This window comes from Alligator mississippiensis, chromosome 5 (genome assembly GCF_030867095.1).
Source record: "Alligator mississippiensis isolate rAllMis1 chromosome 5, rAllMis1, whole genome shotgun sequence".
Classification (NCBI taxonomy): Eukaryota; Metazoa; Chordata; order Crocodylia; family Alligatoridae; genus Alligator; species Alligator mississippiensis.
In genome coordinates, this window is record NC_081828.1 from 129,400,333 (window position 1) to 129,426,320 (window position 25,988).

The 25,988-nt window shown below is 43.5% G+C and overlaps 2 protein-coding genes across 10 annotated transcripts in view; one reads left to right on the forward strand and one right to left on the reverse strand.

Annotated features, from left to right (window-relative positions):
• The window catches only part of BBS9 (Bardet-Biedl syndrome 9), a 478,425-nt gene extending 469,030 nt beyond the window's left edge, over positions 1-9,395 (reverse strand). For 2 of the 6 annotated variants that reach the window (XM_019483428.2, XM_014602583.3), the window contains exons 1-5: positions 9,180-9,394; positions 8,790-8,872; positions 6,896-7,018; positions 4,984-5,134; positions 3,495-3,559 (exon numbers count right to left, since the gene is read on the reverse strand). In XM_019483428.2, coding sequence (XP_019338973.1) covers positions 3,495-3,559; positions 4,984-5,134; positions 6,896-7,007 — 328 coding nt within the window. In that variant the 5' untranslated portion in view covers positions 7,008-7,018; positions 8,790-8,872; positions 9,180-9,394. Of the gene's footprint in view, positions 1-3,494; positions 3,560-4,983; positions 5,135-5,947; positions 6,059-6,895; positions 7,019-8,789; positions 8,873-9,179 lie in introns of those variants that run through there. The other 4 variants (XM_019483427.2, XM_014602580.3, XM_014602581.3 and 1 more) reach the window with 4 other exon arrangements.
• Positions 9,396-9,754: 359 nt separating this feature from the next.
• NT5C3A (5'-nucleotidase, cytosolic IIIA) overlaps positions 9,755-25,988 on the forward strand; it is a 46,618-nt gene continuing 30,384 nt past the window's right edge. For 2 of the 4 annotated variants that reach the window (XM_014602607.3, XM_019483433.2), the window contains exon 1: positions 10,052-10,213. In XM_014602607.3, coding sequence (XP_014458093.1) covers positions 10,198-10,213 — 16 coding nt within the window. In that variant the 5' untranslated portion in view covers positions 10,052-10,197. Of the gene's footprint in view, positions 9,973-10,051; positions 10,214-25,988 lie in introns of those variants that run through there. The other 2 variants (XM_006258202.3, XM_014602606.3) reach the window with 2 other exon arrangements.

A 25,988-nucleotide genomic window follows, 5' to 3' on the forward strand; every position in this document is an offset into this window, starting at 1 on the left:
CACAGGGGCAGGTCATAGACTATTTCTCTCTAAAGTAATTCGAGTTACCGCAAAAGCATTCACTATACTTTAGGGTTGCTGCATTTTTTAAAGAATTATTTTTAATTTTTGAAGGATACTTTCAAAATAAACATTTTAAATTCAGTATAATCTTTTGTGAAACAGAAAATATAGAAACCAGGCTGAAAGAAACAAGATCAGCCAGAAATTGCTCATGTAGCTTCATCTAGAATTACATTTTTAAATTATGTTCACTAGTATTAAGTGGAGACTTAAGTGAATGAACTCTAAGCTGACCCTTGTAACAGCACTCCAGACAATACCAAGAATACAAAGACTGTCATTTCAACAGCTTCCTAAGACATGCTAACAAACTATGCTACTTTCAAATGCAATGAAAGCTTTTGAGTCTGGATTAACCTATTATAAAATGCTACAACTAAAAACCAACCTAACACTTAAATTTATACTTCAAAAAAGGCCTGCAGCACAGCTGAAAGATGGGGAAAATATGGGCAAGTTAAGCAACTAAAGAGACAGCTAATAGGTAGCAAAAGAAGAAAAAACAAAAAACCTTATAACTTGTAGTTCATAAATTCTATTAACTAATAACAAGAGATACATTGCTTTTCTCCTTTGGATAAACATAGTCTAGTCTAGAACTGTTCTTTTATCACCTAAATCACAATAATATCCAGGCACCGCCCCAGTCAACTTGTCTAATGAGTTACTAACTCATGTGTGGTTCCCTCTACTCTCATCCTCTGCCCAGGGGAAATAAGCACGTGCAGTGTAGCAGCAGGACCATCACTGTTTTGTTTTATTTTAAATATACATACAGCTCTGTGCTTGTTAGAAAAGGCAAGGTCAGAGAAGGGTGCCTTTCCCTTGTAGTGGAAGGTGCTGACAATCCTTTGTTCCTATGAGAGTGTTTTAGATTATTTACTTGTTCGGATACAAGCCCAGCTTTATCTTAGAAAGAAACCTGATGTACAGTTAGCTTTTAAGCTTGGATTGACAGGTATAGATAGGAAACAAACGCTCCTGACTAGGGATACCTATAGTGGAAAAATTAGAGCACAAAAATCAAGACTTCTACTGATCAATTGGAGAAATATGCCTGCCTAATGGAACTGATCATGAAAATCCCAAAAAAGCAACTTTTGAGAGCAGAGTCTCTCATACTGTCATCTAGAGGTTTTATTGCACAGAACATTTAGTATGTGTCAAATCTGTGCAATATTAAAAGTAAGACTGTGTCACGTGGTAGAGTTTACTATCATCTCAGACATTCACAGCTTGCTGACTGTCAGTCTCAACACTGCCCCAGAGTTTTGAACTGATTCTGGTATGGTCTGAGGGCTGGGACTAACAATCAGCTGATTGTCAGTCCTTACCCTGGCATTGGACTGGAGCTTTAAATCAGTTTACCTGATCCCACTTTGAAGACTGGTACAGGAGAAGTGTCCCTGGCTGATGTCATGGCTGTGTGAGGATCGCAAATTACTTATATTATCCCCAACAGCTAAACACACGTTATTTAATATGATCTGGAGATACTCCTCCCATGAAGAGTCATAAGTTTGCTACAATGCAATCTAACTTAGCATGCATTTAGTGCTTGAACACGAGGATGCCTACAGTTTGAAGCGTAGCTAACATATCCTAAGTTTAAGGTGTGACATGGCTGTAGTATTCATAGATTTAACCTAGCAAGCAAGAATGGGAGGTGATCGCAACACAATTTGTGAGAGGCTAGAAATATATTATATGATAATTATATGACAATTATAGAAGCACAGCTGAAAAGTTCTGATGTCAAATTTAATGACAAATTTTATTTTTGATGTTTAAGTATTCCAAGTTGCAGTAATCCATTTGCATATTTTGCCTTCATTATATATGATGGGGCTCTTTTTAATGACACGTACTGCATTGAAAAAAAAGTATCACTGGAATACAGGAAGACCCAGAAGCACTGATCTAGCTGAGACTCAACGTAAGTTCAAAACATCATAAATCTAACTCAAATCTGACAACGTTCCAGTCCAGGAATTTTAGAATTGGTATCTTCATTTTTGTTCTATAAATACCTACAAACTGGACTCAATGGCTGGAGGGGGAGGGAGGAAGAGAGGAAGAGGGTCTTCCAGTCATCTGAAATTAACAAGTAGTTTTGTTAACTGAAACAAAAACCCTGACAAAAAATTAGCCTGCATGGCTTAACTGTCTTTTGGCATTACAAATTATAAGTGTCACTATAGAAAAGACCAAGCATGAGGCATCGTATTACATCTGAAAGCTTCATCTCTATACAAGCACCAATTCTATGGGCTTCTGCTAAGAGCAGACCCAAAAGTCAGCTGGGACACAGAGTAAGCAGCATCTGTGCAGAATTAACCCACACTCAAGACTCTTCAGTGGTAAGCAATCTGCGCTACTCCATCATCATTGTGTGAGAAGCCACAGCAACTGCTGTTCTTGATACCATTAGAAAGGTGGTTGAAAAAATGGCTTGTATAGCCATGCTGTCATACATCTGAACCCCTGCTACCCCATTTTCAAAACTCCTTTGCAATAACATAGAGGAGCCCCTAAATTGTGCTATGTAACATACAAGAGTGCCCTTTCCTCATGTATAAAAAAAAAAAGAGAGCATATTACAATTTACCAGCCCACATATAAATACAGAGGTATCAGTTCTGCAGTGCTCAAAAACTGTCCACACACTTTTTTGTTTGTTTGTTTTTTTACAGTAAGGAAAGAAGACTTACCCTTCACTTTGCAATTTTGGCCTTCATCCTTGCAGTAGTCTATTTTGTCCAGGGGCTGCTTCAGCCATTCCAAATCTCAAACTACATTTTATTTTTTAAAGATGAAGATCCTAACACCAGTTGAATAGGAATAATTTTCTCATTTTAGGTTACCCTTAAACCACCAACACAGCCCATTCATTGGGTTTCTGAGCAGTAATATACACAAAAAACTATTGACAAGGAACACCTACTTCTGTATTTTCATTTGTTTGTAAATTTTAATATAAAAACTTCCACATGCTTTATGTAAATGTAACTCTTTGAGCAGCAATGTGTGCAATAGATCCTATAACAAGCTGTAACAAATGGGTCAGCTGTACAGTTACTGATTCCACCAGGAGACCTGCAGTATCATTCTTTGAACTTTGAATATTACAAAGGCAACATTAATGCATCTCCTGGAAAAGTACAGCCTAGAAATCATCAGTGCAGTTCCACAAATACTGATCAAAGTAGCTACTCTGCATTAGCTGCAGGGTTAATTTTCTACACAATTATTACTGTATGAGAAGAAGGGCTGGGACTGTGTAAGAGGGGAAAAAAAAAAAATCAGTCAAACTACCACCAAAATGTTCCAGCAAATGCCTAGAGAGGACAAACAGCTAAACATAAAACTGGCACTCCCTCCCCCTGCAGAGAGAGAGATATTGTCAGCTATTTTTTTTTAATTATTATTACCTGAGACAGCATATACACAGAGTTTCCTGCAGTGTAGCACAGCTAGATGAAGTAGTTCGGTACCACTGGCAGAGAAAAAAAATTTGCACGTTAATTTTTAGTGAACTACAGGAATAAGGGGCTAATCCAAATAACACTGCAAAGACTCCCAATGACACGGGCCTTGGGTCAGGCTCCAAAATTCTCAAACACCAAATACCAGCAGAACACAATACTGTTAAACTAATGTGTTTGAAGTTAAATTTGGCAGCTGTGGGCTGCCAAGTTCCGAGTCCTGAGGGACATTTTGGCAGCTTTGAGCATATGAAATGAACAAGCTTTTTCTGATTCACCATACAGGCCCTTACCCAATAACAACTAATGTTAATGTTACTGGTTTCCAAAGGGAAAGAGATAGTAGTATTCAAAATATTTTGTATTCTGTGCCCATTCTCCTCAGTACCTAGATTTGTGGTTTTCAGTCTTTCGGGCTCAAGGCACTCCTCAAAAAATGCAAGCTGTTAATTTTTTACTTGTTTTTTTGATTGTGGAAAAATAAAGCAGTTTGGTGCAAAGAACTCCAAAAAAACAGAACAGGTCAAAATATTTTTAACACTATGGATTCCTATTTGAAATCTCTGGGTGCACCTTGTGAAGCATGCTTGCATACCTAGTAGTTCTAACCTTGTGCAGCATCCTGCACATCCTTGAAAGCATCTCAAAACACCCCAGGATGTCACAGCAACCTAGCTAAAAAAAAAAAAAAAAAATCATGGGCCTAGATGCCCTAAATTCCATGCACAGCAAAGAGCTCTTACCCTTTATTACAACAGGCGCCTTAAAATGGCTCCCATACAATAAGACACACTGTTATATCTGGGTGGTACTATTAGGAGAACACAGTTTAAAAAAAGTATGGAAAACTGATATGGCTTACTCTTTTATAGTTTACAGTACATAAAAGAGGTTGCAGAGCTACCTATCTGTTTGAAAACTTTGCTTCATTTCTTTGAAAAAGTATCTTTACACAATGTTAATATGCAACTGCAGAACAAATACATTTGTAAGTTTTTAATATGCTCACAAAACTAAATTAATAAATAGAATAAATAGAAAAAGTGTTACTAAAAAGATTTAGGCAGACAAGGTTCTTTGGATGAATCTGATATCTTTATTAGACCAACCTAAAAAGTTGGAAAACAATTATTAAGCAAGCTTTCAAAAGGTTCAAAAACCATTCATCAGGGTTAAAAAGATTTAATAATTCAAAGTCATGCATAATTCAAAACTCGAGAAATTTTATTTTTATTTTTCAGTTGACAGAGCAGAACACTGCTGGGCCAAGGAGTAGCAGTTGATTCAAATAAGGTAGATGATATCTAAGCCCTAGACACTTACCAAAAGTAGTATGCCTGATCTTTAGGGAGGTGACTGTGGTTCAAGTGATAAAAATTACATAAAGCCTGCTAATTAGTGCAGTCATTACCAGCAGCAGGGTCTGTTTACTTACGAAACAAATTTTCCTACTTCCACCTGCAGTATTGGCTCTCGCAATTGCACTTCCAGGAGCAAATCTTCAGCTTGCGTTCCATCTCCAGATTTTACAGGATGAGGATTAAAGATTCGAAGAAATCCCATATAACTGCCCACGATTATTTTATCTGTGGAAAGATTGCCAAAGAGTAAAGAGGAAGGCTACAAGACAGACAAGGAAACTAATTAATATTATTAAGTTTACTGAAGGTGTTCTTAGAAGTATACTCATTCAGCAATAGGGTGTTAACACATAATCCTACTGTAATTCTACAGCCTAGATAATTGTTTTCTTTAATTTTTCAGTAATGAAGCAAAGACAAGGTGGATCAGGGTGACACCACAGTGCAGCCATGATTCTAGAAATTCAAATACCTCAAATCTCTTTTCTGGCTGTAGTCAGTTCCTCCAAATGTTTAGATGTTGTTGTTTTTTTTAAATCAAACAAGCAACAGAATATTGACTTATAAAACTTTTTATACACTTCCCAAATGAAAAGTTTAAATCTGATGGTTTCAACACTTAAGTTTGAAATTAGACCATTCTATGCTTTATTGCCTTGAAACAATCATTGACTTCCAAGGAATCTGTGCCTAATTATATCAGGACTAGATCTGGTTCACCATTTTTAAAGTTATGATTATTACAACGTATTTTATCACTATGTTGCCAGATGCTTGTTTAACTGTATTTGATTAAAGTAACACAAATAATGAAAAAACTTCAACTCCCCAGAGAAGACATCAACAATTATTTCCTCCAGAAGTGAATCTACTACCTATGATAGTGGCCAAACTTGCCTACAAGCCAAGTAGGTGTAGCTGGAGGACAACTGTTTCAGAATGGAGACAGTCAAGATTTTATCAGCTTTTTCCCCACTTGGACCAATTGTACAGGGTACCAGTTCACATTTGTGAAGAGAAGGCTGTCTATTTCCCCACCTCTTCTGTGGCAAAGAGCTTCCATGCTGCAATTCACTACTCAGAATTTTCTCTGCCTCATCTGTTTCTGTGGCAAGTTCTCAGTAATAGTCATCTCAGCTTGACTTTAGCCTATCAAGAAAATAGCTTTAATATTACCATTAACCCTTAAAAATCCAAAGCTATCCAATTTGCATGCACACTACAGAAATTTCTCAAAAAGAGAAAACATTTTTCTCTTCCAGATGTACAATTGCAGGTAATTAGATTCTTGTTTATTTCATTTGTTTTTTATTTACTTTTTGTCTTGAACTCCATATCAAAAGCTACTCATCTTTAACATGCTTTTATAGAAAAGGAAGTAAAATATTGCCTGAAACACTGCCTTTTCCACCAAAGCAAATCATTTAAACATTTAGTAACATGACCAGTAGAAACCACTTTCCCCAACAAGCTGTACCTCCTCACTAGACAAATTCCAAATTTAATTGCCTCAATCAATATCTATTTAGATAGCATGCCCAGAAGTCAACAAGTTGAGATGAATTTCAAACAAAACAAAACAAAACAAATCATCAGCCTTGTCTAATAGTGTTGCAACCCGACCCAAACTCAAGAGCCTCTGCTGATTAGAAATACGGGAGTATGTCATGGGAAGGTAACTTCAAGCAACTAGATCCCAAAACATTTAGTGCTTCAAAAGTCAGGTCTCACAGTTGGAAACCAATGAGAAATCTCTGGAAAGATCTGATGACAAAAATTAACATGCTTACCACTGAGAGGCACCCAATAGACTGCAATTCTACAACCAGTGGAACTGGATGACCTCAAAAGCACTCAAAAATAAACAAAAGAAATAGATTTTCTCTTCTTTAATTAATGAGCATTCAGTATATACTGATAGCATAAATGAAAATTGCAGTTGTAAATCACCAGTAAGACTGGAATGCCAGCTGAGAATATGTTTACCTTGTCCAATGCCACTGTTGTCAACATCAGCTACACATAGACATCCTTGATCAAATTCTTCTTTTTCTCCGAGTGTTGTGGACCACCAATCTCGAGCTTTAAATAAAGACATTCTTCTTCACTCTAAAAGGAAGAATCAACTCTGTGATAAAATCCATATTTTATATATCAAATTATACAAGCAATATTGCCTTTTGTGGCAAACGTTAAACTAAAATATTTTTGCTTTTAAATGTTTATATTTGTTTAGTGAAAAATTTTTAAAAATGAGCATAAATCACATTCTAAATAATTGAGGTTACGCATATATTTCCAAAACAACATAAGCTAAACCTGTTAAAGAGAAAAATGCAGATTTTCTCTTTTAAAAGGAGAAAAGTGTGGGAAACAGCAGGCTTTTCCAGGCTGGAACTACCAGCCTACAAGGGAGGACAGCAATCAGGCAGGGGGCACCATGTGCATATCTGTGCACACACATGCATGTGGCAGCCAGGCATCATGGAGAGCAGCTCCTGCAGTTCCCACCAGGTAAGGGGGGGGAGGGAGGGGTGGAGTTGGGCAGGGCTGGGGCTGGGGTGATTCATGGGGCCTGAATTGGGAATGTACAACCGCAGGGCCTAGCTGAGGAGTGGGATAGGGGCGCAGGAGGCTCATGGGGGGGGGGGGTCTGTCACCCTGCCACTGCACACACTCCTGGGGGTATAGGGGGGTAGAACATGGGAATTTGGATTTTTTATCAGAGAATTTGCGATTTTAAACAAAGAAAACCAGGATCCCTGGTTATAAGACTACATGATGGGATGATGTCCAGATGCAATCTGAAGAGCATGATTTAGGAATAAAAGTTCTGTTACTTCCATTCCAAGGACTTCTACGGCTTGATCCTTTTCAGAGTATTATTACATGATGTCACAGAGGACTTTACAGTCTTTGTGGAATTTTTATAAAAAGCAATACCACATTATATAGCACAACATAAAACACCTCTTTCAGGACCTGAACATCACTAGCAAAAAAACATCTCCCCATTTTTCCCCATTAAATTGGTATTTTCCAAGGACTCTTGAAAATTAATTGGACTCCTTGTATAGCCCTAGTATCGTTTACTCAGAAAGTAGTTAAACTTGGAAGCTGTTAGAATTTAGACACAGATTGGGCAAGGCTGCTGTTACCTTAAGAAGGTGATAATCTAACACACAGGTGTCAAACATGTGGTCCCTAGGTGTGAAGAGACACCCACAGGCAGGGCCTGGGACATGTACTATGACAGCTGCTCTGGCTGGTTCGGGATCTGCGCTACATACCCCAGCTGGACTGCACCCACCCCAGCAGCTCTGGGACTCCACTGCACATGTCACTTGCCCCAGCCTGTCTGGAACAAGCACTGCACATGGCACCCATGAGTCTCACATGCAGCACAGGTCCCAGACCAGCTGGAGCAGGCACCATGCATGAAGCAGTCTGACAGGGGCAGGCACAGCCTGCTGCTGCTCTAGGATCCCTGCTACATGTCCCCAGCCAGACTGTGCCACACAGACCCCTTTTCTGGCAGCTCTGGGATCCGTGCCACATGCGGGTCCCAGACTGGTCGGCGCAGGCACTGGAACTGATATATTGGAGGAAGGCATAGTCCAGATGGGGGTATGTAGATCACAGACCAGCCAGAGCAGACGTCATGGTGCATGTCCCAGGCCCTGCCTGTGGGTCTCCTTCCACCCAGGGGCCATGTGTTTGACAGCCCTGTGTTAAACAGTCACCTTATGGGGTCAGCAGCCTTGCAAATCAAGGGAAGGGGGTGTGCACAAGCCTGACCTGCCCCGCAGGCCAGCCCTGCAACACTCACCCAGCCCAGGAGGCTGGATGAATTGGGACAGCCCTGCTCCACCATCATTACCTTTGGGAAAAAGGTCCCTTCGCTGCGAGGTCCTCACCCCACAACCATCAACGCGGTCTCAGTTTCCAAACAGCAGCACCTTTCTACAAACGAGACGTAAAGGGATTAGCATCAAGCTCCAGCAAATAATCGCATCGAAGGGGCTGGCGGGGTGACGCCGGGCGGGGTAGGGCACAAATCGGCTTTCCCACGACCAACAGCTGTCGTGCAGGACTCATGGCGCGGGCTGAAAACAAGGCTGCGATCCGGAGCGGGCAGGGGCCGACGAGGTGCGCGGGCTCGGGCAGTGCTGCGAGGAGAGCCTTAGGCTCCGGTCCCCGAGCAGCGACAAGTCCCTGCTGCTGTCACCCGGGTCCCGGGACCCAGCCCCCGACCCCAGCAAGGACCCACCCTCTGGCCCAGGCGAGCATGTCCCGGGCAGCCCGTGAGGCAGCGGCGAGCCCCGCCCCGGCTGGATGGTTGCGGTTGCTGCTGCCGCCGCCGCGGCTCACGGGGAGGCTACAGGCACCCGCGACCCCGCACTGCCATCTTGACGCCCGTTGTCATAGCACTTCAACAGCCAACCCGTCCCCGCGCTTCAGAGAGTAGAAGCGGAAGCAGAAACGGGGCGCGCGGGGCACCACGGGAGATGTAGTTTGGCAACGTCGCGGCACCGCCGCGGGGGGCGAGAGGGGTTGGGTTGTACCATATCATGGGGGGAAGAGGGAGGGACTGCCCTATTGCAACCTGAGCTGTTTATCCAGCAGCTTGCCGTGTAAGGGCATCACGAACAAGTCCAGGCAGAAATACACTGGAAAAAATATTCCGCCTTCCAAATGTTCCTTCCCAAAGATTATCTCCCCCCACCTCCCTCTTCTTTATGGTGGCACCGGAAGGGCTCAGTCGGCCCTTCTCACAGCCCCGCCCCCGCTCAGAGCTCCTATGCGTGCGGGGAGACCCGGGACCGATGTCTGCGCATGCGCAGAGCTCGCGGCAGGGGCGAGGTGCCGAGGTCCGGAACAGGCAAGGGAGGGGGGGAACGGATGCTACCACCTCCGCCCTCAGCATGGACAGGACCGCCGTGGCCAAGATGGGAGCGGTGGCTAGCGTCAGCGTATGCGCCCTGCTGGGCGGGGTGGTGCTGGCGCAGTACATCTTCACAGTCAAGAAGCGGACGGGCAGGAAGACGAAGATCATCGAGATGGTACGTTCCGAGGGGGGAGGGGCGGGTTGGCCCCGCCCTCCAGCGCCCCCGCCTCCATGACACTCCTGGCAGGGGCCTGGTGGTAGGTGTGCTGAGGATTCTGCGTTGTGGCTAGCACTTAGTCCAGCATCACTCCCATGGGACAACTGGACTTGGACTTGAACTTGCCCCAGGGCCTGGAGCAGGGATCCTGAGCTGGGATGCTTGGAAGGTCATGGCCACGTGATGAGGGCACGGCAAGGTGGGCGAGCCTGGTTCACCAGAGTGCCTCAGAGATTTTGTGTGGGTGCCCAGGGGGTCAAACCCCTGCAGACCTGCTCTGCTCCCAGTCCTTGGCCGCTTTGCGTTCGGATTATTCTGTGTCCAGGAAGAAGCGGATGCTTAGACCTGGCACATTCCCACCGTGCCTCAAGTCTCCCAAGGTTGAGGACCCCTAGCCTTGGCTTTCGCAAGGGCAGTTTGTGGTCAGGGTGACCAGCTCGGCCCAGGTGGAAGGCAGGGTAGCTTTGTACCATATACACTAACTAGATTGGTGGTTCCCAATCTGTGGCATGCAGACAACCAGTCAGTGGTACGCATTAACAGATTTCTTATAATTAATTTATCTGACAAAAATTTACTGGTGGTAATTAAGTTTGAACTAAAAAATTTGCTGGTGGTACTTAAGCTTGTATTGTTTTAAATTGGTGGTGCGTAATCTGACGGAGTTTGGGAACTGCTGAACTAGATGGATACGCATGTACACAGGCACCAATGTGTATATTTTGACCAAGGTCAAACAAGGCAGGAAGCATCTGAACCCCAAGGCCTCTGGGCCTGGCGCTTGCATGTAGGAGGCTTGCCTGTATCTGGGAAGTCCATTTCTGGATTGGGAGAGTATTCGAAGCCCAAAACCAGCAGGTCTGGGAGGGGAGGATACTTGCCCTGTGGCAGAGCCACACAGACTTGACGGTGGACTTCTGCTCAGTCAAATTTTGGAACTTGACTATTGGGCTTTGAATTTGGAACTGATCTGGCCTTGAAAAAGAGATTTAAAAAAAAGGTTTTTTACACCTGTACATACACCTTGTACAAACTTTTGTACGTGGCAATTGCAAGGGGTGCAGCAGGACTGTGCAGTTACTCCACTTGCATATGCAAATAACACACACCTGCTTGCTCAGTAATGCGGGTCCGAGGAGAAAAATCCATCCTATGTTGTTGGTAATCTGAGACATCAATGGAAAATGTTTAAATGGCACCTATGACATACAGAGTTACTTTTTTTTTTTTTCCCCCTCTTCCTCCAGCAGCTGCTTAGATGCATGGAGAGACTGAGTTGTAGGTGCGGATAGCAAGTAGAGCAGAAATAGCCTTAATGCAACTATAAAGTAACTTTTTTCAGCAAAGTAAATTATGCGTTTTCTGGTGGCACTGCTGAAGTTTACAGAACTATCAATGACGCTTTGAAAGTTAAGGCCTTAATTTTGCAAACCTCTCAATGGGTTCTTAACCTTACTTGTCCAGATAGTTGTATCAAGTTTAGTTAATTGATTTGTGCCTTAAATTAAACATGTCCCAAGTGTCTGTCACGTTAGTGATTAATATTGTATTTATATTGCTGATTCCATAAGTTCTGTCATGAATGGAGACTACACATTGCCTTGCCTTCACTAACGTTGTACTTTTAGTTAGCAACTTGAGTTAAGAACATACCACTGCTTCTTGCTGAGGACAAGATTTGCATGGCATAATATATGTCAATCATATAATATAATATATATATATTATGTCAAATCAAAAAAAAAAAAGACTTGCATGAAAAAGTTATTAACAGTTTTTTATATGCGTTTGGCCAAGCTTTTCAAATATTGGAGCCTAAATTGTGGGCTCCAAAGCTTACATGAGATTAGAAAGCATCCAACTGATTTAAGAGCACAAATTTAATTGTTTTCAAACAGCAAAAATGTGATGAAAAGATTGGCCTTCTTGAAGTATTTTGGCTTTCTTGAAACGTAGACGTTCAGTGTGTTAAAAGATTGCTTTGGTTGTTTTGTTTAAATTTGTTGTAGTCTCAAAGTAGTGATGTTCATGATGCCATAAGCCTGTCTTTTCCTGCATAGATGAACATTTTAATTGTCGAACTTGTTAATATGAGAACATTGGAATCCAAATTTCAAAGTTCTCACAACTAAGAAACAAGTAAAAAACATCCAGTCTTGTAGTATAAGAATATAATTGGACAGAAGTGAAAGCCTAGCAACATGTGCTTTGTTTTTGTAATTAAAACAAATTATGTGAACTCTTAAATCGTATTTCTTATTTACTCTTTAACAAATTATTTAAAATGCCATTATGGAAATACACATGGATTCTCAGTTTCAAGCCAAGGAGGTACCCCTTTTCTTTTTACTATTCCCACTGTGAGGCCACCTTCAGCTACACATGAATACAAGAGTATCTGTTGATTTTGTGAAGTAATTAGCTGTGCACCTTATTCTACTATTTTAAAGGTGTAAGTACAGGTGGGGGAGGGAGACTTCACTCATTACAAGTCTACCTTCCTTTTCTCTCCAAAGGAACTATAAAAAAAATGCATCTCACTTTTATACATGGGATTGACCTCTAATCAGACATATGACTATCTTTACTTTTGTACTTGCAGAATTTGTGTGTGCAGCAAAAATATCAAGATTAAATTGCTAGGCATTTATTTTAGGGGGGGGTTTAACTAAATTTCGGGTCCCTTTCTTGGATTTTTTGGTCCTCCTATGGGATTTTATAAGGACTACAAGTGTTAAAGCTTTTTATCTGTACGTATCAACTTGGGTAGAGGGGAAAATAAGCTATTTTCTTTAGTTACACCCACATTTTCAGGTCCAGTTTTATACAGTGTAAACATATCAGCTGGGATCCAGGTTTTCTGTTTGCCGTGGAAAAGCATGGATTTTCTCCTTTAAAAGGGAAAAGCGCAGGAAATGCAGGTTTCCCCTTGCAGGCTAGCAGAGTTCCAGTGTGTGAGAGCCTGCTTGGGACTAGGCAAAGCAGGAGGAGGCCAATCGGACGCAGGGGGTGCCACATGTAGGTGTGCATGTGCACACATGCACGTGGCCAGCAATACAGCCTCCGGCAGTGTGGTAAAGAGCAGCTCCCCCAGCTCCCTGAAGGTAAGCCATCGGAGGGGTGGGGGGGAGGCATAGAAGCAGTAGCTCACACCGAACCCCCAATGAGGGAGGGATTGGAGCAGGGTTGGCGGTTGGGGCTGGGGGGGCCCTGCCCAGGTGTCGTGATGTGCAGGGGCTGGGATGGGAATACACTGCTGCGGGACCCAGCCAGGGAGCAGGACAGAGCCATGGCCAGCTGGTCGGGGGGGGGGATTGGTGGAGGGGCCAGCTCCCTGCCTTTGCACACACTCCCAAAGAGGTGTCGAGCACCATAGGTGATACGTCAGATGGGTACGGGAGGGTCTTTTCCCCCCACCTCCCTCTCAAATCTGTGCACCCACAATGGGGCACGGGGCCACAGCCTGGCCACACCGGCACCGTGTTGCCTCCCTGGCCAAGGGAGCAGGATTCCACACAGGAGGGCGGAGCGGGGCAGTGAGACTCACTGCTGCTGCTGCCACCATGAGGACCCTCGCACCAGCTGTGCCTCCGTGGAATAACACCGCGCTGCCAGCAGTATGAGGAGTATCAGATAGAGGAGCTGCGCTGCCCTTGTCTTCTCCCACAACCAGCCACTTGCATGCCAGGCTGCAGCTCTACTCTGGAGGGGAAGTGATGGGGGCAGCATGGGCAGCCTGAGGGGAGTTGCCAGGCCATGGCAGCAGGGTAGAGCCACAGCCCGGTGTGTGAGCAGCTTGCAATGGGAGGAGGTGAGGGCAGCATGCCCCCTCCCCCCCCCATCTACCCCAAATTAATACTCCTCATGCTGCTGGCAGTGCAGCGTTACTCTGTAGTGGCATGTCTGGGGCGGGAGTCACAGCAGTGGCAGGAGCAGCAATGAGTCTCACCCTCTGGGCCGCAGAAGCAGCCCTGTGCCAGTCTGGCCAAGATGCAGCCCTGTGCCCAGCTGCGGGTGCACAAATCTGGAGGGCCACATACTATCCCCTCCCCCCGCTTCACCCTTGACACATTGCATATAGTTAGGCACCCCCTGCCCCAAACACTGGGAGCTGAGGCCTAAGTTCAGGGGGCACCAGCTTATTATTATGCCCCTTCATAAATCCAAGCGGTGTCTACACCTTGAATTCTATGCTGGGTCTTGATCCCCATACCTCAGAAAGGATATAGAAGTATTAGGGAAGGTGTAGAGCAGGACAACAAGGTAATGAAAAGCATGGAGGGGTTTCCAAATGAGGAGCAACTAAGGAGGCTAGGCCTAGTCAATTTAGAAAAGAGATGCTTCAGGGGAGACCTGATAAGAGTTTACATAATACTGAATAGTAAAGAGATGAAACTAGGGATTTATTATTTACTATTTCTCACAACACAAGAACTAGGCGGTCATGAAATGAAACTAGCAGATGGTAAGTTTAAAACTGAAAAAGGAAGGGTTTTTTTTCACACAGCATGTAATTAAGGTGTGGAACTCATTGTCACAAGATGTGGAAGCTGACAGTTTAACCAGATTCAAAAAGGGATGAGACACATTCTTGGAGGAAGTGTGCATCAGTAGCTATTGAGCACAGAAGTGAGGGGTGCAGCCTCTGAATCAGAACTTCCTAGATCTTAAATGCTGGAGGCTGCAAGTAAAAGGAATGGTAGAAAAAGCCTGGTCATTACCCTGTCCAGTCTTCCTTTCTGCATCCACTCTCTGGCACTGTGACACAAGATGTTGGGCAAGAGGAACCTGTGGTCTGACCCAGTAAATGAAAATTATTATGTTCTTATGTTTCTAGTACTGTCGGTGCGAGAACTGTTGCTTTGACTGGTGTTATTGCTGATAATTATTATTATTGTTATTGCTGGTTAATTCAACCAACAAAATTCTTAGTTCATTAGCTGGAAGGCCCATCTTTGCTACCATAATTGGCATCTTCAGTAAAAGTTCAACATAGCTCAGGGGTACACACCATGCTTACTATGAAAGAAAATGCTGTGGCTTGTGTTTTAGTTGTACTGAGATCTAATAACTTTTCTCTACGGACTAAAATAGTGAGATCATATTATTTCAAGCCAAAATATTTCCTCTATCTAAATAAGCTTACATGGCTAGAAATGGCTTCTTTAAACACATTCAGTTTGTTCAAATACATTCTATCGTACTGTATTAAATATCTTTCCCATCCAATTTAGGTTGGATAAAGCCATCAGCACTGATAGCACCACGTGTGTTTCTGTGGTTTTAGACCAGGAGCAGGGAAAATACAGTCTTCGGGCCACGTTCAGCCCATCAGGCAATTTCATCTGACCCATGGGCACCCACCAACTAATTGTAATCCTGCTCGGCTTCCCTGTGTCTTGCTCACTCTGGGCACCAGAAAGAGAAGTGGCAGGGGGGGAGGAGGGAGCTTCAGCTGGGCAGGAGCGTAGAGCATGGGGGTGGCAGCAGCACGGAGCCTGCACCCAGGGGGGTGGCAGGAGTGCAGAGCTCAGGTGGCAGGGTGTGGGTGTGAGGGAGGGTGGGGGGCTGTGGGGATCCTCTACACATTCCCCCCCATGGTGCACAGCCCCTGCTACCAGCAGCAGGTGCTTGGGACACTCATGGCCTGCGCAAGCACTTGTCGCCCAGCGGCATGTGGCACGGAGGCAGCCAGGCTGGCCTGCCTCTCACCTGGGACTCCACGCGGCATAAGTGCTGGCACTCGTGTGCCACCAGGGGAAGCCAGCTCCATCGCACAGGGCTTCCCCCAGTGGTGTACAAGTGCTGGGAGCTATACATGCACTGCATGGAGCCCCGCATGATGGAGGCAGGCTGGCCTGCCTGTAGTCCCTGCCACCATGTGCAGCACTGGCTGGAGCCACGCGCCACCAGGTGGCAGTGCCTGCGTGAGCCACAAGTGCCCCAAGTGCTGCTGTCTGCTGCGGCTGCCACCGGTGGTGGGGGCTGTGCACCATGGGGGGGGTCTGTGGGGAGTCCCCACCCTTCTTCACACCCCACAAATGCTGCACACCCACACCCTGCCCACACAACCCCCCACATATACAAACACCCTCCTATTGCCCCCCCACACACAGCCATACCCCTCACAAATGCCCCCACCCCCCCACAATATACAAGACGAAGCCTTTATTTTTGAGTCATTATGCAATCACCGCTATATACAGTACGCAAACACAAATCATGACAAAAATATTTTTTGTAATAAAATGAAAACATGTTTTAGTAGGTGTTTGACTTAGTAGGAGGGGGGGAGGAGGTGTTCTGGTTCCAAGCTGGCAACTCTCCCCTCCCACAAGGAGTACTGCAAGGGAAGGGACTTCCGGTGGCCAAGGTCAGGGGTTAAGGGTGAGACTTCCAGTCCCAAGATGGCAACCAAGGCAGGGGGCATGTGTCAAGGGGTGAGACTACCCTTGCGGTTCTCAACAGGTCACAAAAATGCATTGAGTGGCCCTCCAGCTGAAATAATTGCCCACCTCTGTTTTAGACAGATGTGAGAATTGAATTGCTGTTGTTGAATACAGTAGTGTAAAGGTGATGGTTGTAGTCATAATGGTCCAGGAGTTGTGCAAGAGGCAGGGATTTCTTAGGATGATATCTTTTCTTGGACCATTACATAGAGAATGTCTTCTGTTCAAAAGCTCATCTTTATCCCAGCTGCATAGTTGGTCTGATGAAAGGTATCACCCTAAGAAGTCCTTGCCTTGTGTATCCTTGAATAGTAATACAAGCTGTTACATCTTCATGATTTTGAAGCAAAATCTAACTCTGCTTCATTCAGTCAGGGTCAAAGATAAGGCTCACTTTTCTGGCAGGATCATTTAACTATTACAGCATAGGAGTTGCTGGAAGCTCCAAAGCTCCCTCTTAAAGCCGCTACAAATGTATATTTGTCCATACGCTTTCTTTTCATCAAAAGTCATAGCTGCTTCTGAGTTCTTGGGTTAGCCTGGTGTTTCTTTGTTAGCTTCATTTGATGTCAGTAAATAGTGCACCTCAGTGCCATAGAATCACGCTAAGCTGTTCTGCTTTGTAGCCTGGCTCCCCTTGTACAGCACTCTTCAAAGTAGCCCTGGCTTCAGGATAGGTATGGAAATATTTCTTCTGCAGTAGTAGGAAAAGAAAGAAATGTGACTTGATCTGTATTTTTAAGACTTACTTGGAAGCCTTTTAAAAGGGAGAGAGGTTTGGCCAATTTGAAATAGTACTTGTCACTAAAACATAAATATTAGGAAAAAAAGGAGCTTCAATTTGATTTAAAAATTTCACAAGTGAAATGAAACGCATAATAGATATGTTCAGTTAGAAGTTATGAACTGTGGAAGGAAAGAAGAGTAGACATTTGGGATTTTTTGTTATGTTAGGCATTTAGTTGTCTTGTGTTTTTAGCAAGAGGTTATTACCTTTACTGTATTTTGTAATTTTTAATACTATTTGCTTTAAATTTGGATAATTATTAAAACAGTACATGTATTCTGTTGCCAAAACAAATCTGTATGTAGCATTTGCCTAAACACAGATTCTCAGTGGCATTGGATGCTCAAGTCTTTTTGAAATCACCAGGAATTAGGCATTGAAATAGGAGTCCCATGCCTAAATAACTTTGAGGATTTGGGTCTGAGTTCTTCAATTTCTGTTTGTCAGGATTTGAGCCTGTCTTTCTGGTAATACCAGAGTATGGCAAGAAGTTGCATCAAGCATAACTATAAATTGGAACATGATGAGTATAGAAGAAAATTAAGATGAAAAATAACTTAAAATCCAATGACAAGTTACAGGATCTGAGCTATGATACTGTTTTAACTGTACTAATGAGACTCTCCTTCAAATATCAAACTGACCATCTGTAATACAAACTGAAATTCAGAATTACGTTGGCAAGAATTCCTGAAGTATAATGCAAAGTGCAGTGGAAACTATGTATTTTTTAGAATATGAAAATGTTTCACTATAAATATGAAGGTTAAATATATTTGTAGTGAATGAATTGTGAAGAACAAAGCATTTAGCCTGGTACATTTAGTCCAGTGTTTGGTTTTTTTCATAATGTATTGCCTTGTTTAAAGCTGTGATCTTGGAGTCAGAAGGCATTAATGTATCATTCACCATGCAGGGATTACAGGTTTTAGTTGGTTTTATGTTTATATAATATATTCTTGTTTATGTATATTTATATTGGGGTTTTATATTGTGGACAAAGTATCACTCTTTTCTAAGAGGGAGAGAAGAGGATTTGATATAAAAATATTTATCCAGTACATTAAATATTTATTTATTTATCATGACATGCTTCCTCCCAATTGGTTTTGTAGTGAGTTTTCCACAGATCAAGCTGCAAATTTTACATGACAAACATTCACCCATGCAGGGTAACTTAAAAGGTAGCAGTAAAGTCTCTGTTCTAAATTTTAAAGGGAAGCTAATAATTAACTGGATTCTTGAAGTAGCTCCTCTGATAATGATAACTTTGTAGGTTTTCATGGAAGTGCTGAGCTCTAAGTACATTAGCTAAATTACTAGATCAGGATGATGGTAAGAATTGTTACAATATAGGTGTTTCCCAATTGTATTACAAGACTTGCTTTTGCCTTTGCAGGCCAGATCATGTCATAATCATGTTCCAAAGCATGAAAGCTCTCTTTTATAACTGTAACAAAGATAGCATGTGTTGGTGTTAGATAGGGATCATGCTGCTTAGAGCGGGGAGTTAGACTAAATGCTTCCTGAGATTCCTTCAAGCCCTGTTTTTTTTCTATATTATATCATTTGCATTTAATTCATCACTTTTTTAAAGCTAGTGTAGGCTTAATTGTTTTGTTTTTTACCGTTGTAAAAATACTACTGGTCAGGAACTAAGCAAGTGTGTGTTAAAGGTTTATTTTGTTCATTTCCTTGCTTGAAATGATGAGAAACACACTACATCTGGTTAAATTATTTTTCCTCGTTTCATTTGTAATTCTTCTGGTTTAAAAATGTCATCAGTTCTTTTTTTTACAGAAATTTGGGAGGATGGTGTTGTTTTTCTTTGCACTGGCAAAGGAGAAGGGGAAGAAAAGCACTGCTTATCTGAAAAAAGGCTAGTATCTTATTTCCCTGTTTTATCAGTGACTGGAACAAAAAAAAACTTAGACGGTTAAAAGACAATTGAAAACATTCAGTTTGAAAGCCAAATGCATTCAATTTGTTTGTTTTTTTGTTTACAAAATTTGTCCACATTCAGGAAATAGGTTTATTGGTCCGTGCGTGTCTTGGTTTTAAGTATCTGAAGGAGAAGAGTGAATTGTTGCAATGTTAGACATAGTGCTAGGGGAGAGCACTTAACAAATAGAGAACAAGTGAGGTAATAAAATGAAAAAAAAATACAGGTTATTCCATGACCTCAGGAACAAATAATTTTATCATATAGGTACACACTGTGTATGTGCATTAAAAAATATTATATGATGTTATTTGTCAAGAAAGGATGCAGTTTTGCCAAGCAAAAAGCAATAATGTTACACCACTTTACTATGTTTTCTTTATGCTATTAGTTGAATCTTTTCTTAGTGTAGTGTAGTATTTAAACTAAGCTTTTATGTACTTCATTTACATTATTTACTATAGAAACAGTGATGTCACATTGGTATGAATAGAACTTGATGACCTCAACAAGTTCTGAAGGAAGTAAAGGCATTTGTAATTTGCAGGTATATGACACCTATCTTTCAAGAATATCAACATTTTTTTAATGCAGAGTAATACGTGAAACTGCATAACGCTTCTTGAGGTAAATAAGTATTGTTCCATTTTATAAACAGATAAAATTAAAGCAGCGGGGGAGTGATTTGCCCAAAGTCGTAGAGGGGGACAGTGGCTCTTGGGCAGGAATAATGTTGGAAAACAGCATTTTAGATTTACTCACTCTGACTGTCACAGCCAAGATGCCAGGGGTGTTGTAACCTCGAGAGATGCCCAAAATGATGGTGAATTTAAGAGGGGTAGCATTGTAAATGGAGAAATGCTACCACAGCAGGATGCTGTTTGGAGTGATCGGGAGAAAACTTATCCTAAGAATTAATGTTGAGCCTGCCGATCAAGGTATGGGTCTTAGACCTTTCATGTCACTGAGGAAAAGGGTATTAGCAGAATGGTTTTAAAATGTAAGTATAGCTTATCTGGAGATGAGACAAGCACTTTAGGAACCATGTTTAAAACTACATTCTCAGCTAGCGCATTCGCTTTACTCTTTTCAGTACACATTCCCAAATACAGGCATTCCTGAAACAAGGTGGCATTGCCTATAGTCTTCCAAGGTTATTATTTATCTATTGTATATAATATAGTATGTTTTCTAAACTGGTTTAAACCAATCGGGGGAGGAGAGGCAGACTATTTAAACTGTGTTTAACTCTAAAGACCAAGGTGCAGGGCAGTCGACCAGAGATCAGGGGTACCGTAATAATTGGACTGCGTCCAGAAAGCTAGGAGTTCAGAGCTGGAGCTGCAAGTCAAAAGTTCAACAGCAGAGTCAGGGTCAAGACAGTATCGAGGGATCAAAACTGGGAGGTCCAGCACAGAATCAGGAATACAAAAATCAGGTAAGGAGATCCACAGCTGAGGTACTAAGAATACTGTTGCAAGGATAAGGCTCTACTGGGAGTGGAAGGGTTTTACAGCCTTTGCATCGGAGCCCTGTGGCTCCCATTGGCCCTCCCAGGTCATCTTATTAGGGACCTTTAAGAAGGGCCCAGCGTGGGATGGAGCAGGTGTGTATCTAGCTGCCTGGTGGAGCTGCAGCCTGGTCATAAGAACACAAGTGCCATACTGGGACAGACCAATAGTCAATTCTGACAGTGGCAAAAGTGGATGTTATAGAGAGAGAACACTGAACTGGATATCTCTAAAGCAATCTATCCTGTTTAATACTCTTTCTGCTATCTACCATGATGGGTTTAGAGATGCCAGAGAAAACATCTCCAACCATTCTATTCAATAGTCATTAATAGATCTATCATCCATCAATTTATCCAGTCCCTTTTTTTTTTTTTAACCTCCCCTTACTGTCTTGCCTGGTCCTTTGCCTGAAGGCACCGTGAGTCGGGTTTTGAATCCTTGGGGTCAGGACAGCACATGCTTTTGCTACAACTGTACCTAGGAGCCAGAGCAAGAATTTAAAATATCAGATTTTCTGCTTCCAGGATCTAGAGCCCAGTAAGGCTGCTGTCAGGGGTTTGTAACAAGTTCAAATGGAAAAGAAAAAGGTGGCCTCAAAAGAAAATGTTAAAGTTGTGTTCTTTCTCTAAAACAGGTACAAAACTACAGTTTTTCATGTATAGTAAGAACAGAAGTTTATCAACTACAATTAACTGATGCTTCACTTTCTGAACTTGGCCAAGCTTTCTCCTCCTTCCCCTTTCAGTTCTTTCCCTTTTGTTTTAAAGTACAGCCTTTGAAAAAGGCTGAGAACGTCAGTGGTATGGGAGGGTTAATGCAGTCCCTGGCACTGAGTGAGTTTTTTTGAAAACTGATTTATCCTAGTCTTACTAGTTATCAATAACATGTGCTGATGAACAGCAGCTGCAATTTGAGCTCCAAGTAGTAAAGGTCAGGATTCAGTGCATCCTAGTGGACATAGTCTTGAAAGAGCATTAAGCAGCTGCAGCTTGTTTACTAGTGATTTTGATGAAGAGGCTAGGGGAGAGTTTCTACTCAGGAATAAAGCTGTTTTCCAATGGTTGATTCTATTCTGCAGCTTTTTCTTTTTCCTTTTTTTTTTTTTTTAAATGCCCTAAAAGTCCTGCACCTGACATGCCATTCTGTTCTTAAAGTAATCTTCTTCATAGTAGAAACTGATCATCACCCGAGAGGTGTAATGTAAACAGCTGGATTAGTTCTAGCTGCAGGTAAAAGCAGATAGTAAATTTTTCCAATATCTGCTATGTTACTGTTAAATATTCAAACAGTAATGTGTTAATGGAAACAATTCTAGGCATAAACTATTACATTTCAGATGTTTCTTGTTGCAGTTGCAATGTAAAATCCTGTATTTCAGGGGCATGAAACTCAACAGGGGCCCCAGGCTAGAGATTGGATAGTCAGGCTCCTCACAGTCAGATCCAGCCTGGGACACAAAGGTGGCTTCTTTCGCCACCGTGGTAGAGAAGGATCTGGCAGTGGTTGGTTATGAGGTTATGAAATACTAAATATACATGTAAGGAAAACAGCAGAGTTGAAGGAAGCAACATAACTTAGGTGTTTCAATAAATGCCCATTTTAAAAAAGTTTCTTGCTTCCTCATTTGTTGAATAATTTTAATTGACTACAAGCTGTTGTCTACATCCGTATTTTATGGTTAGGATTTATGAATAAACTTGATGTTATTTTGGTTTTGCTTTTTTAAAATGTGTAAAAATAGAGCATAGATATCAGTAATCAAATATGTAGATATGAAAAAACATAAGATACATTCTCTATTGCAGGGGTCAGCAACCCCCGGCACACGTGCCGAGCATGGCACGCAAGGTTATTTTGCTCGACACACTACCACCAGCCCGGGCTCTAAGCAGCTGCTGCCAGCCATGGAGCCCAAGCTGCTCCCAGCAGGTGGCGGGGAGGCTGCAAGCCCTGCTGCAAGCAGACTGGGCTCCATGGGCCAGCTGCAGCCAAGAGGCTGCAAACAGCTGCTCCGGGATCTGGCATGTTGGTACTCCAGCACCTTCCAAGGTAGACATTATGGCTTTTTTGGCACTCCTGCCAAAAAACGTTGCTTACCCCTGGTTTATAGGAATGTCCAAGTAGTAGGCTACAGTGACCCTTCTCTGTGGTAACTTTTTTTCTCTGATTTTCATTTCCCACCATCTCTGCCATCAGTCTATTTGCCCTAATTCTGATGATGGTTGGATTGGTAGTATATAGCAGCTGCTAGTGTTTTATCATCATGTCGCCTAACCCTAAACAGGTTCAGATGACAGTAATGCAATGTCATAAGCAGGGAACCTGGTTGTCTCTGTTTAAAAATCCCAATTTCTCTGATTAATATTTGAGGTACACTGATATATCGGTCGCATATCAAATCGGCACCAATAACAGGAAAATTAACATTATCGGTAATCAGCTTTTTTTGGCCGATAATGTCACTGATAAATGCCATGTACATGCACATAGCCGCATCATGCACACAGCCAGGAACGCAGTCCAGCAGCTTGGAGAGCAACATCCTGCTGGTAGGTCTGTGGGGGGGAAGGGACATGGGGCGGCAGATCGAGGCCCGCATGGTGAGGGAGTGAGTGCGGCAGGGAACAGGGGTAGGCGCTGCCGAGCCAGGGTGAGGAACAAGACTGAGCTGTGGACGGCTCATCTCGGGGGTGCAGGAGGAGGTGGGAAGGGGAGGGCTGCCAACTGCAGGCTCTGAGCCATTGGCTGTCCCAGCTTCTCCCCAGTTGGCGTGGGGGTGCAAGGGTTGTGTTCATGCTGGGTAGGGGCAGGGCAGGCTCAAATGTGTGGGGCAGGCAGTGGCAGTGGCAGCACCAGCGCTGGGAGGGGGAGCTGTGGGGAATTTTAGGGTGGCTATAGCTCCCCAAGCCCCCCTCCCCAGCACTACCCTGGTTTGGGGCACTGTGCTCTGCTGCACCTGAGCCCATCCCACTCCTGCTCACCTTGAGCACAGTCCCAGCCCAGCCCCCCCACTGGGAAGAGGCTGGCTCAGCCTCTGGCCCCAAGTCCACAGCCTGCCCTCCCCCCCTGCACAAATTGGGAGACCACATGTCCTCCATGCCTCTCCCGGGGTGCGCGCAGCAGCAGAGAGCCTGTCCCCCCACCCTCGCACCTTCCGAACAAGCCGCCCATGGCTCTGTCCCGTGCCCCAGGGTTGCATTCGCTGCCCTGCTCCCTCCCTCACCATGGGAGCCTTGATCTGCCCCCAATTCCCCTTCCCTCCCCCATGCCCCTTCCCCCCCACAGACTTACTGGCAGGATGCTGCTCTCCACAATGTCCAGCTACATTCATATAAATCGGCTATCAGATCAGTATTGGTCAATATGGCTGGTTAATAATCTGCCATTGGTATCAGCCAAGAAAATCTTCATCAGTGCCTTGCTAATAAAAATCCAAAGAGTTCTGTTGGAAAAAATGTGGATTTATTTATTTTTTAATCAGAACTCTTAGGATTTTTATTAGGAGGGCACTGATAAAGATTTTCTTGTTCATAAATCCTATTTATTCATAACCAGGTTATTCATAAATCCTAACCATATATAGAGGTAGGTATCAGTTGAACACAGTGTTTTATTGATATATTTACAATTTTAAAGAAATTTGGAAGCCTACCAGTGCTTCAATCATTACAGTGAAATACATTCAAAATATCTATAAATTTTGGTATTTGGAAAATCAGTAAATCCCCCGGCCCTTTACTCACCAAGACACAGGTCCAGCTGCTGCTGTTCCCTCTGCTGCTTTATGGCACTGAACAGCCCTGACATGCCAGTTCCCTGCCCCTCATTCCCAAGCCTCAGCCCTGCTGGTGCCCCTCACTCATGACCCACTGCCCCCAGGCCCCATCCCCCCAATAAGTCAGGAAGGGGGTGGGTGTGTGGGGAACAGGGTCAGTGTGTGCACAGGCAACACATGAGGGGGTATGTGCCTCCCCAGATTTCTGTGCCCACAGCATGACGCAGCCAGGCCAGATCAGCTCCAGACAGGAGCCACCTCTGTGGTCCCATGGGCAGGACCCAGCACAGAAGGGAGCATCATGTCACCATGCCTGCCAAAGTTAAGCACAGCAGGAACAGTGGCACAGAGTTGTGCCCCCATTACTGCCAGGCATCGGGGGGGGGGGGGGGGGGCTGCCTCACCTTGGCAGTCATGGCAGCTCAGTGCTCCCTCCCATGCCTGATCTCTGGGCTACAGAGGCAGTTCCTGCCCATAGCTGGTCTGGCCCACCTGCAGCCCTGTGCCCTGCACCCCACTGTGAGTGGAGAAATTTGAGGGGGTATATGCCCCCACCTCGCTGCATCACCTGTGCCCCCCTGCTGCATTGCCTATGCCCCCCACAACACATCATTTGTGCCGTGCCTTACCTCCCCACCACCCACCCCTATAGACTTAACTGGAGGGAGTTGCAAGAGCTGCTCTTCACTGCTGGCTGGCTGCCACATGTATGTGTGCAAGCACCCATGTGCATGCCCCCTGTGTCCCGCTCCCCCCAGCCCCAAGTAGCACCTTGTAAGCTGGAACTCTGCCACCCTGCAAGGGGAAACCCATGGTTTCCTGCGTTTTTCCTCCTTTAAAGGAGAAAATCTGCATTTTTCCGCAGCAAACAGAAAGCCCAGATCCCTGGTCATAAGTCAATTTTCGCTAGGCCTACCACCAGTAGAAGTGGATTAACCATGTTAGTTAGTTCTCAGCCTATTTCTAGGCTTCTGACCTATAAAGTTCATGAAGTGTGTGCCCATTCCCTTTATTTGAATTGTATGACTGAAGCAAAATGCAATTATCTTCCTCCCTACAGTGGTAGGTGGTGCTTATACTACTTGTCTTGTGCAGCATTTCATATGATCCAGGTTGGAGTAGTATCTTTTCACACTTTTTCCGCTTACTGCAGCCCAAGAGAAATAACTGGGCACTTCAACGAAATGTCAACAAACCTGATGGGGAATAGGGATACTACAAGATTTTTACTAGATATTAATTAAAAAGAAATACTACTTTCCTGTTTCACCTGGCCATAATGCAATGCAGTGCAGTACACATCAAAAAGCAGCAGATGGGACTAGAGTGAATTTTAAAACCTTATGTGATATGTTGTTCAACTGACAGCTTATACAGTACATACTTCAAGGAAAGATGTACATCTCTGAAAGTAAAATACCATTAAAGAAATGTATAGTTTTTCTTGACACACACCACTGTAATTCTTCATACTCTGATACTAGGAAATGTGCAAAAAGTACCAAGA